The following is a 9,262-nucleotide window of genomic DNA, read 5'->3' as shown; positions in this document are numbered from 1 at the left end:
GAAATCGCACACTTGGTTGCGGATCCAGTCCCTGGAGGCGCGGAGTCTCTTACGGGAAAGATGAAGCTGGGAATAGGCATCCAAGAAGGCAGGGTCTTCTTTGAGGGTGTGGCCACAGGCTGAGAAGGAGGGTTTCAAGCGCGTTTGGCGCCATTGGGTGGCCGAGGCGGCCGCAGAACGTACCGGATGTGGGAACTCTCAATGGTCTGGCCTCCTAGGGGAGAGGACGCGGCGCGGAGTCCAGGGCGGGCTTTCCCTAGCAAGGTGGCTCAGATCCTAGGCTGGGGCGGGGCCTCCCAGGGGGAGGGCGCCACTCAGGGCCTCCCGACGTGGGGGTGTGGCTCAAGGGCGGGAGGCGGGGACCCCCAGGAGAGGGCGCGGCTCAGGGTGCGGAGCCGGGTTTCTAGGGCGGAAGGCGCGGGTCCTGGAGCGGGGCGGGACGGAACGGGACTTCACTAGGAGCCCACGCGGCGCGAGGCGCGGTGCGGGGCCTCCTGGCAAGGGGGCGTGGCTCAGGGCGCTGGGTGGCTGGGGGTCTATCGGAGAGGGCCTTGGCTCAGCATCAGGCGCGCATCCTAAGGCAGGGCGGGCGGGGCCTCCCGAAGAGAAAGCGCGGGTCCTGGGGCGGGGCCTCTAGAAGAGAGCGCGGCTGAGCTCGGGGCGAGGCGGGGCCGGCCGCGCGTACTTAAGCAGTCTTGGCGCTTGCGGACGCCCCGCCATGGCTCTGAGGTGCATCGTTTCTGTGCTGCGCTTCGGCACTCCCCGCGTCGCCCCACTGTCCACGGCGCCCGTGGCTCGCGAGCAGCCCGTGGCTCGCGAGCAGTCCGCCGCAGGCCGGGAGGCCACTTCAGGATGCCGGGCGGCCGAAGGTGCGCGACCGCCGTTGCCCGTCGTGGACTTCGGCAACACTCAGGAGGCGTACCGCAGCCGGCGCAGCTGGGAGCTGGCGCGCAGCCTGCTGGTGTTGCGCTTGTGCGCCTCACCTGCGCTGCTGGCGCACCACGAGCAGGTGCGCGGGTGGGCATGTGGGTGGGTAGGTGCGCAGCGGAGCGCGCTGGATCCTCTGCGTGTTCCGGGATCCGTTATGAAGTTTCACTGTAACGCGGGGGAGCGCCTTGAGCATTGCTTGTAGCCGGGAAGTCAGGAAGGGGAGGTGTTTCCTGCATTCTCTTTTGAGCTTCGTGAATTTTCCTAATACCAGTTACTACCAACTAAAAACAAAGACCAGTTTCTGAATTTTTAAGCTATATGCTCCTTGTGGTGATGCAAAGTTGTCACCTGAAAATTGAGTGTTTTAAATGTTGCCTAAAAGGGAGTCTTGGTGGTATTGAAGGGTCTTGGTTTCTCAGAAACTGTGACTCAGGAGCTCGCCAGACACAGCCACTCCGAACAGTGTTGAGGGAAAATGGGAAGCCCCTTGAACTACAGCTTTTATTACTTCAATATAGTAACTTGTGAAAAGTGTGTGGGCTTTGGGGAAGTAAAAAGCAGAACGCCGTCTTAGCCACTGTCAGTCTGGGTGTATGGTGATGACAGTTATGTCAGGGTGATCCTGGAAACAGTTTGCAAAGGTGCATGTTGGTGCTAAGTGTCTGGAAGGCTCTTTATGCAGGTGGTGTTGATTTCTCAAGCGAGGCTGTGCTGAGGGTATCATACTGCCTCCCTTGGTCCCTGAAGGAGGCGGAAGGGGCAGAAATGGAGTTATGGAGGCTTCTGGAAGTCATCTGTGTTTGCAGTAGATGTGGATGTACTGAGGCAAATTTGTGGCTGTGGAGAGCCCAGGCCAACTGGAGAGGAGGGCAGAAAGGAACACTTGGGGTTCAAGGAGCCTGGTGAGGGGTGGAGGTGTTGAGAACCCTTTGAGGAGCACCAGCGTCTGAAGGGCAGAAAGGAGCAGCGAGTTCTGGAGGTGCAGGGGTCAGGAGGGAGGAGGCATCTGGGGCGGGGGTGGTGGGTGGGAACGACTAGGGGAGAAAGTGGCTGGCCATGAAGTCTCCGTGGAGGACAAAGACAGGGACCTGGCTCCTGCTGTTGGGGCATCATGGGACTGCTGGGTGGGACTGGGATGCATGGGGCAGAAGTGGTGCAGGAGCTGTGCCTGCTGCCATGTGACTGGAAGGGAGAGAGTGAAGGCTGGAGCCATCTAGGCCATATTTCTCTGAGCTTTCTTCCTTTGGATCAAAGCCAGAGAGAAGCCAGCACAGCTGGAGACCGTGGGGGTGCTGTGGGTGACCACTGTCCAAGTGCCAGAAAGTGCTGGAGTGCAAGGACCACTATAGGTACCTGGAGGTGTGGGGAGGCTTATCCCAGGCTCCCCTCCTGTCCCACCTGTGTCCTGGGGGTGCCTTCAGGGAGCCCACTAACGGCACTCTGTCTGCCCCCTGTGGGACCTGTTCCATCACAACATTGCTAGGGGTCACACTGGTGCCAGTGGCCTCGGTGCCTGGTGCTGGAAGGAAATGGGGCAGAGACCAGGCTGCAGGGTTGTAGGCTGCTCTTCAGAACCAGCATTTACCTTGTCCTCTGGCCTGCAGTGAAAATTCTTCCTGCTGAGCAGTGTGGGTCTGTGTGGCACCTTCGGTGGGGCGGGGTGGGGGATCATCAAATCCGTTCCCAGGGAGTGTCAGCCTGCAGGAGCTCAGTTGGAGCTGCTGCATTGGTTTGGCACCCAGTTTGTCCCTTCCTTGCCAGAAGACAAGAGTTTAGAAAACCCAAGTCTTCCATGACAAAGCTTCTGTACTTGGGTATAAGCCAGTGCAGAAGAGGGTAACAGAAAGGGAAGGAGACAGGATGGATGGTGATGGTGGCCTTTGTGGGACAGAGAACTGGCTTTACCCCTTCTTGATCTGCACACATCTGTTTGAGTCTTTTACAGTGAAAGCGAGTATATGTGTTCCTGGTGTGAGTTTCTAAACCCATGAAGGATGCCCCTACCTGGAGAAGAGGGGACGCCACCCTCATCTCAGGCTGTGCCATCCAGGGATGCACCTGATGCCAGGATGGTTTTAAAGGGGCGGCTTTGCTCTGGAGATAGCTTTAAAACTGCCAGCCCTGTCCCATGTGGTTCCATAACCTTCTGTGGTAGGCTGGCCTCCCCTTTGGCAGAGTGAGAGGGTAAGTGACCGGCTCAGTGACCTGGCTGGCCTTCCCTGTCATTCCCTCTGAGCCCCGCCTATACCTGAGGAGCTGGTCAGTGCGAAGTGCAGGGTGTGCGGGAGGTTATCAGCCCAGGGCCCCCCCCCTCCCCGAGCCAAATTCCAGTGTCTGCCTTGCTCCTGCTTCTTCTATTAGCATTGGCTGTGGCTGCTTTTGTGCTTCGTCAGCAGAGCTGAATAGTTATGACTGAGACTGTGTGGCCCACACAGCCTATGTTATTTACCATGTGGCCCTGTATAGGAAAGTTTGCTGGGTCAAGAGTAGATGACTGGCCCATTTCTGCACATGGTGGTTTCTGACAGTTCTCAGAGCTGATATGTACAATGTCGGGGTTTCCCAGAGCCATATAATGATTTTGGGGTGTCAGATTCTGCCCCACCTGCCACTAGGGTGATTTTTGATATAATCAAGACCTGGCTTTTCCACTGGCGAGGCTGCTCTGGTCGATGGACTCCCTGACCACTGGCCCAGGCTGTATGGTGCCGAGACACCCTGTCCTGTTCTCCTGAGTTGGCGCTATAATTTTTTGTTTCTCATCCTCTTTATAAAAACAATGAGATGCAGGACACCTGGGTGGCTCAGTCGGTTGAGAGTGTCTGCCTCTTGATTTTGGCTCAGGTCATGATCCCAGGGTCGTGGGATGGAGCCCCACATTGCCCAGCACGGATCCTGCTTAAGATCCATTTTTTCTCTCTCTCTCTGCCCTGCTCCCCTTTTTTCTCTCTCTCTGTATCTCTTTCTAAAAAAAAAACAGACAAAATCCTAATGAGATGCAATAAAATCAGACACGACTGCAGAGAGGACGCAGCAAGGCAGAGGTGATGGCCTGGAAACCCTTGTCCTTGGGACGCCCTGTGGTGACCTCAGGTGTGGTCCTGAGGTATCTCCACCAAATGCCCGCCTGTGATTCAGGGTGTGTTTGACTTGGGCCAATGTGAGGCTGCTCAGGACTGGTTTGGGGATGAAGGTGTTTGATTTACTCATACTTCTGCTTAAACTAGAGATTGTTCCTTGAAGCCCTGAATCAAGAGATGTTCCTCACAAAAGGGGTTCTGTTATCCATTGGGTTTGACAGACCTCAGGCTTTTTCTGTCTTGGAGATAAGTGGAGGGGGATAGTGGACACATAGGAATTCCCAGACAGGTGGCAGACGTGCCCTCCAAGGAGCCATCCCTTCCAGGCTCAGGGGCCTCCATTGTCCTCACTCCTTCCTGCCCTGGCTGTTTTTACTGCAGGAACTCCGTTCCACCTCCAAGCCTTGGCAAGCCCCCCTCTCTGGGTCTAAGTTAGCAAACATTTCCCACCCGTGCTCTGGCAGTCACTCCCTCACCCCCTGTTCTGAATCACACCGTGAAGGTGCCTCGCTCCATCGAGGTCTCTTCCCGACTTGATGTGAGTTCCTTCTCTCTTTTGTTTAGCCTGGAATTGTACTGGGCACAAAGCAGTGACTCAGGACTTTGTTTAAAGGATGGCAGAAATTGAGGATATGGTGAAATGTGATTAGAGGAGCTGAGTGCTTTATGGGCAACTGTCTTCTTCAGGGGCATGTCCACTCTAGCTGTGGGTCTGCTGTGGCCCTGGATGACTGTGTACTTCGTAGAAGGCCACCTGGCTTATTATTCGCCTAATGTTTGCTCCAGTTGAAGTCGGACTCCTTCTGAATTTAGCATGTGTTCACCTGCTCAGTAACTACTAGAGGGCCGGCCCCTTGCCAGACACTGTTTTAGGGACTGGGAATAAGCAGTGAACAAAATATTAAAAAATCTGGGTGCTTGCCTGCTAGAAAGTTGCACCGAATCCTACCTGGCATAACCCACTGAGGTATGAAGACAGAGGATGTTATGAACACACCCACTGCTATTCCCAGAGAGACCTGCTATTCATTTCTTTATCCACCAAATGATAGTCTGGCACTGCTATGTGCTGCTTGGGTCACCCGTGAGTGTGCAGGGCAGAGAAGTGTGAGTGGCCGTGGGGGCGGTGCTGGGACCTCTGCCCTGCATGATGAGTAGATTGACAGTAGCTACAAGTGGAGAGGCAAGCTGCTTCCGGTGGTGTCCACAGTTACATCAAGGCCCTGAGTTGTGTTTGACTTTGGGAGATGTGTGTCAAGGCTTTATGGTTGGAGCAAAGTGGGTGGGGAAGCAGGGGTGTCCTGCTGGGATGGGGGAGGCCAGGCAGCCAGGACAGCCCTTTCCCTCTACCTTTCAGCTGCTCCATCTCACCAGGAGACTTCTGGGGCAAAGCCTGTTTGACAAGCTGATGAAGATGACCTTCTATGGGCAGTTTGTGGCTGGTGAGGACCAGGAGTCCATCCGGCCCCTGATCCAGCACAACAGGGCCTTTGGCGTGGGCTCCATCCTGGACTACGGGGTGGAGGAGGATCTGAGCCCCCAGGAGGCGGAGCACAAGGAGATGGAGTAAGGCCTGCCTAGGCATCGGGTTGTAACCCCAAAGCATCCTGGGGCCACCTGGGGCTGGGCTGGGAGGAGGTCCCCAAGGATAGGAGGGCTTGGTCAGTCTGCTTACCAGTGGCCCTCCTGTGTTCCGCCTGGGGTTCTTGTATTTTTTGCTCTGTGAGGATGACAGCTCTGGGCTTTCACAAAAGGTCTTGCGTTTACAAGCCTAGAGGAGGGGCAGGGATAGGGGTTGGCAAACCATGATCCACAGCCCAATGTGGCTGGCCTGCCTGGTTTTGTGTGATTTGCAAAGTGAGATTGGTTGTTGCTTTTTTAAATGGTTGGAAGAAAACAAGAATACTATTTTGTGACACTTAAAAAAAATTTTTTTTTTAATGTTTATTTGTTTTTGAGACAGACAGAGACAGAATGTGAGTGGGTTAGGGGCAGAGAGAGAGGGAGACACAGAATCCGAAGCAGGCTCCAGGCTTCAAGCTGTCAGCACAGAGCCTGACGCGGGGCTTGAACTCATGAGCTGTGAGATCATGACTTGAGCAGAAGTCGGATGGTCAACTGACTGAGCCACCCAGGCGCCCCTATTTTGTGACACTTTAAAGGTATGTGAAATTCGGGGCGCCTGGGTGGCTCAGTCGATTAAGCGTCCAGCTTCGGCTCAGGTCATGATCTCACAGTTCATGAGTTCAAGATCCGTGGCAGGCTCTGTGCTGACAGCTCAGAGCCTGGAGCTGCTTTGGATTCTGTGTCTTCCTCTCTCTCTGTTCCTTCCCTACTCATGCTCTGTCTCTCTCTCTTTCTCTCTCTGTCTCTCTCAAAAATAAACATTTGAAAAAAAGTATATGAAATTCAAATCACTTTTGACCTAGAGGAACAGAGTTGAGTAGCTGTGACAGATGCCATATGGCCCAGAAGGCTGAAGATAGAAGCTACCTGACCGTTTACAAAAACCGTTTTCTGACCCTGATGTAGGAGGTGCTCTGGCTTTCTGTTCTACTAAAGCATTTCTTCTGAGGCATTGCTAACCTGTTGGACAGGTACCACTGCCCAACCCTTGCCTAGCTCTTGGGAGGATTTTCTAATTAGCAGGTGGGCCCTGCCTGGTAAGTATGGAGCCTGTCAAGCCTGGTGCCTACCCAGGGGTCCAAGAAGGGAATGTGCAGCCAGGAGCAGTGTGACGGGCTGGCCTGGGGTCTCCTCCTGAGATCACCAACTTGCTGTAGGACCTGTTCTCTGGGCAGTGGGTATAGGGGCAGATGGGTACCTCCCTGACCTACATTTCTGGGCCACAGAAAAAAATTTAGAGGACAAGGTCACCCTCTGCTTCCGGGAGAGGTGGCCTCACAGTAGATCCCGGCAAGACCAGCCCTTTCTGTGCAAAATGACTGGTTCCTGTGCTGATACATGCACCCCTTCATGCCAGGCCCTTGCTTGCATTTGGGACCCTTAGTTCTGATAGCAGCTGTGCCTGACCACGTGAGGCTCGAGACAGGCCTGCTGAGTAACCTGCCCTGTCGCACGCTGGGGTGTTTGCTCTGGCATGGGGACAGGAGGGGAGGGGAGGGAAAGGCATCACATGAAGCTCCTGCCCTGGGAACGGAATGTCCAAGCCAAGCAGCAACAGCAGCAGAGGATTGGCCTGGGGAGCCCAGCCCCTGTCTAGCCATTTGCTGTCTTAAAGGCAGGGTTCTCCAGTTTGGCACCCCTCTGTGTGTTTCTCACTGTGGCCTGGGGCTGCAGCCTTCAGTGAGGCTGCCTGTTGAATAACTAAGGGACTCTGTGTTCCCGCTGTGTCTAAGTTGAGGGCAGAGTGATTTCACAATAGGATTTTCTCCCTCTGGTGTGAAAAGACTTCTTTCCTAGGGTGATCTGGCTGGCTTCCTTCCTGTCCTGCAGGGGGAGCATTGGGATGTGGGCTGGCCTTGCCCTGTCCTGGAGCCAAGGAACCTGTGCCCCTGGGCCATGCTGCTGTTGATACCCATCATGATGTAGCAGCCCTGCTTGGTGGGCTTTGGGATGTGAGTGGTGGTCCCTCCCATCCTAACATGGTGCCCACCATCTGATGCCAGTGGCAGGTGTCCACTCATGCCCAGGTCTGCTGCCAGGCATGTGCCTTTGGAGAGGCCTGGACCAGGGTGACAGAACCAGGCTTGTGGGTGCTGGTTGAACATCTATACTGTCAAGTTGCCTGCCTGGCTTCCTGGGTGTTTAGTCAAGAGTGACTCCTACCGTGCAGCCTTCATCCACGCAACCCCCCATGCAGAGAACTACTTCTGTGTCCTGGTGGGGCCCAGAGGTCTGTTTTGCTAATCCTGTCACGAGGCACATAGACCCTGCTCTGGGGAGTGATATAGAGGCCACTACCCCAAATTAAGCTCACAGGGGTTGGAGTAGGAAGGGTACAGGTGGTGCTGGGCCTGCTGTGGGCATAGCCATGTGAGGCACAGAAAGGATAGAAGTGTCTGAATGCACAGGAGGCCCAGCAGGCCTCCTGAAGTTCTGAAGAGGGGACCCTGGAAGGGATCCCTGGGCAAGAAGCAGGAGGTAGGAGGCTACAGGTGGCAGAGGGAGAGAGTAGCCACATAGGGCAGGGGTGGGACGGTGTTTCTCAGAACACCTGGTAGAAGGCAGGAGCCCCAGAGGGTCTCCCCAGTAGGCTGAGAGCTGTGGGGATAGGGAAAGTGTACCTCCTGATGATTGACTATGACGAGGACATCTGGGGATAGTGTGGATGGCAGGTGTGCCTGTCTTGCCTGTGCAGACACAGGACTGGCTGGCGGTGGAGCCCCAAGGTAGGGGCAGCTCTATAGGACTGGTGTGCGCAGAACACTCAGGTGCTGCCTGGAACCAGGGTCTGAGGGGCTAGGGATGTGGATGTGCAGGCAGGAATGAGCTCCACTGGGCTTGTCTGTGCTTCACTCCTTCCTGCTACCTTATTCCCCTCACTTTCTGCTTTTTTCTAAAAGGCGTCCAGTCAACACATCACCCAGTGTAGTGAGCTGAGCTTGGAGGTAGCCAAGAGATGGTCAGGGCCTCCCTACTGCCTCTTCAACCCCCTGGGCCACTTGTATTCATCTTCTTCTGCCCTCTGCCCCTCGGCGCATTCTCTTCCCTCCTTCACATCCTGGGCCATGCATGTGTGCATACGTGTGCGCGTGCTTGCACTGGGTGGTCTCTTCCGGTCCCTGCCAGTCACGTGACCCTCCTCCCTTCCACTGCACCTGGCAGCTGCCATCTTTGTCTTCTTGTGACCCACCCACCAGGTCTGGTTGACAGTGTGACCCTGATCCTTCTCAGTGCCATCTGCTCAGAGACAGGCCGCTGTCCCCCTGACCACATGGTTGTGCAGCTGACCCAGTTCCTCTTCTCAGTCCATTTCTAAAGTGCTTCCCCTCTGGTTTGTGCCCAGAAGGTTCATGGATGGAAATAGCACAGACTGACTGCTTTCCTGCCACTGAACCTACTGGCAGTGAGGATGGGAGTGGCCCACACCCTTTGGAGGCTGGCTGGGGCTTGGAGGGTGGGTAGGCCAGCTGTGGAAATGTTGAGTGGGCACCTTACACAGCGCTGGGTCCCTGGGGGCCCATGTGAAAGAATGCAGCCTACCTAGAATGCAGGGACCTTGAAGGTGAATACTTGTGTTTCCCTGAGCCATGGGCTGTGTGGTTACAGAGAAGGCCCGAGTCCCCAGC

At 55.4% G+C, this 9,262-nt stretch overlaps 1 protein-coding gene across 7 annotated transcripts in view; it reads left to right on the top strand.

The window, feature by feature from the left end:
* The first annotated feature begins 410 nt into the window (after positions 1-410).
* PRODH (proline dehydrogenase 1) overlaps positions 411-9,262 on the top strand; it is a 53,723-nt gene continuing 44,871 nt past the window's right edge. The window contains exons 1-2 of one of the 7 annotated variants that reach the window (XM_053902246.1): positions 411-1,009; positions 5,368-5,576. In XM_053902246.1, the coding sequence (XP_053758221.1) occupies positions 719-1,009; positions 5,368-5,576 (500 nt within the window). In that variant the 5' untranslated portion in view covers positions 411-718. The remainder of the gene's footprint in view (positions 1,010-5,367; positions 5,577-9,262) is intronic. The other 6 variants (XM_053902245.1, XR_008422184.1, XM_053902244.1 and 3 more) reach the window with 6 other exon arrangements.

Source organism: Panthera pardus, unplaced genomic scaffold (genome assembly GCF_024362965.1).
Source record: "Panthera pardus isolate Hobbes unplaced genomic scaffold, ASM2436296v1 HiC_scaffold_15, whole genome shotgun sequence".
Taxonomy (NCBI): Eukaryota; Metazoa; Chordata; class Mammalia; order Carnivora; family Felidae; genus Panthera; species Panthera pardus.
Note: the sequence above shows the minus strand (reverse complement) of the source record. Positions and strands in the feature narration are given on the sequence as shown.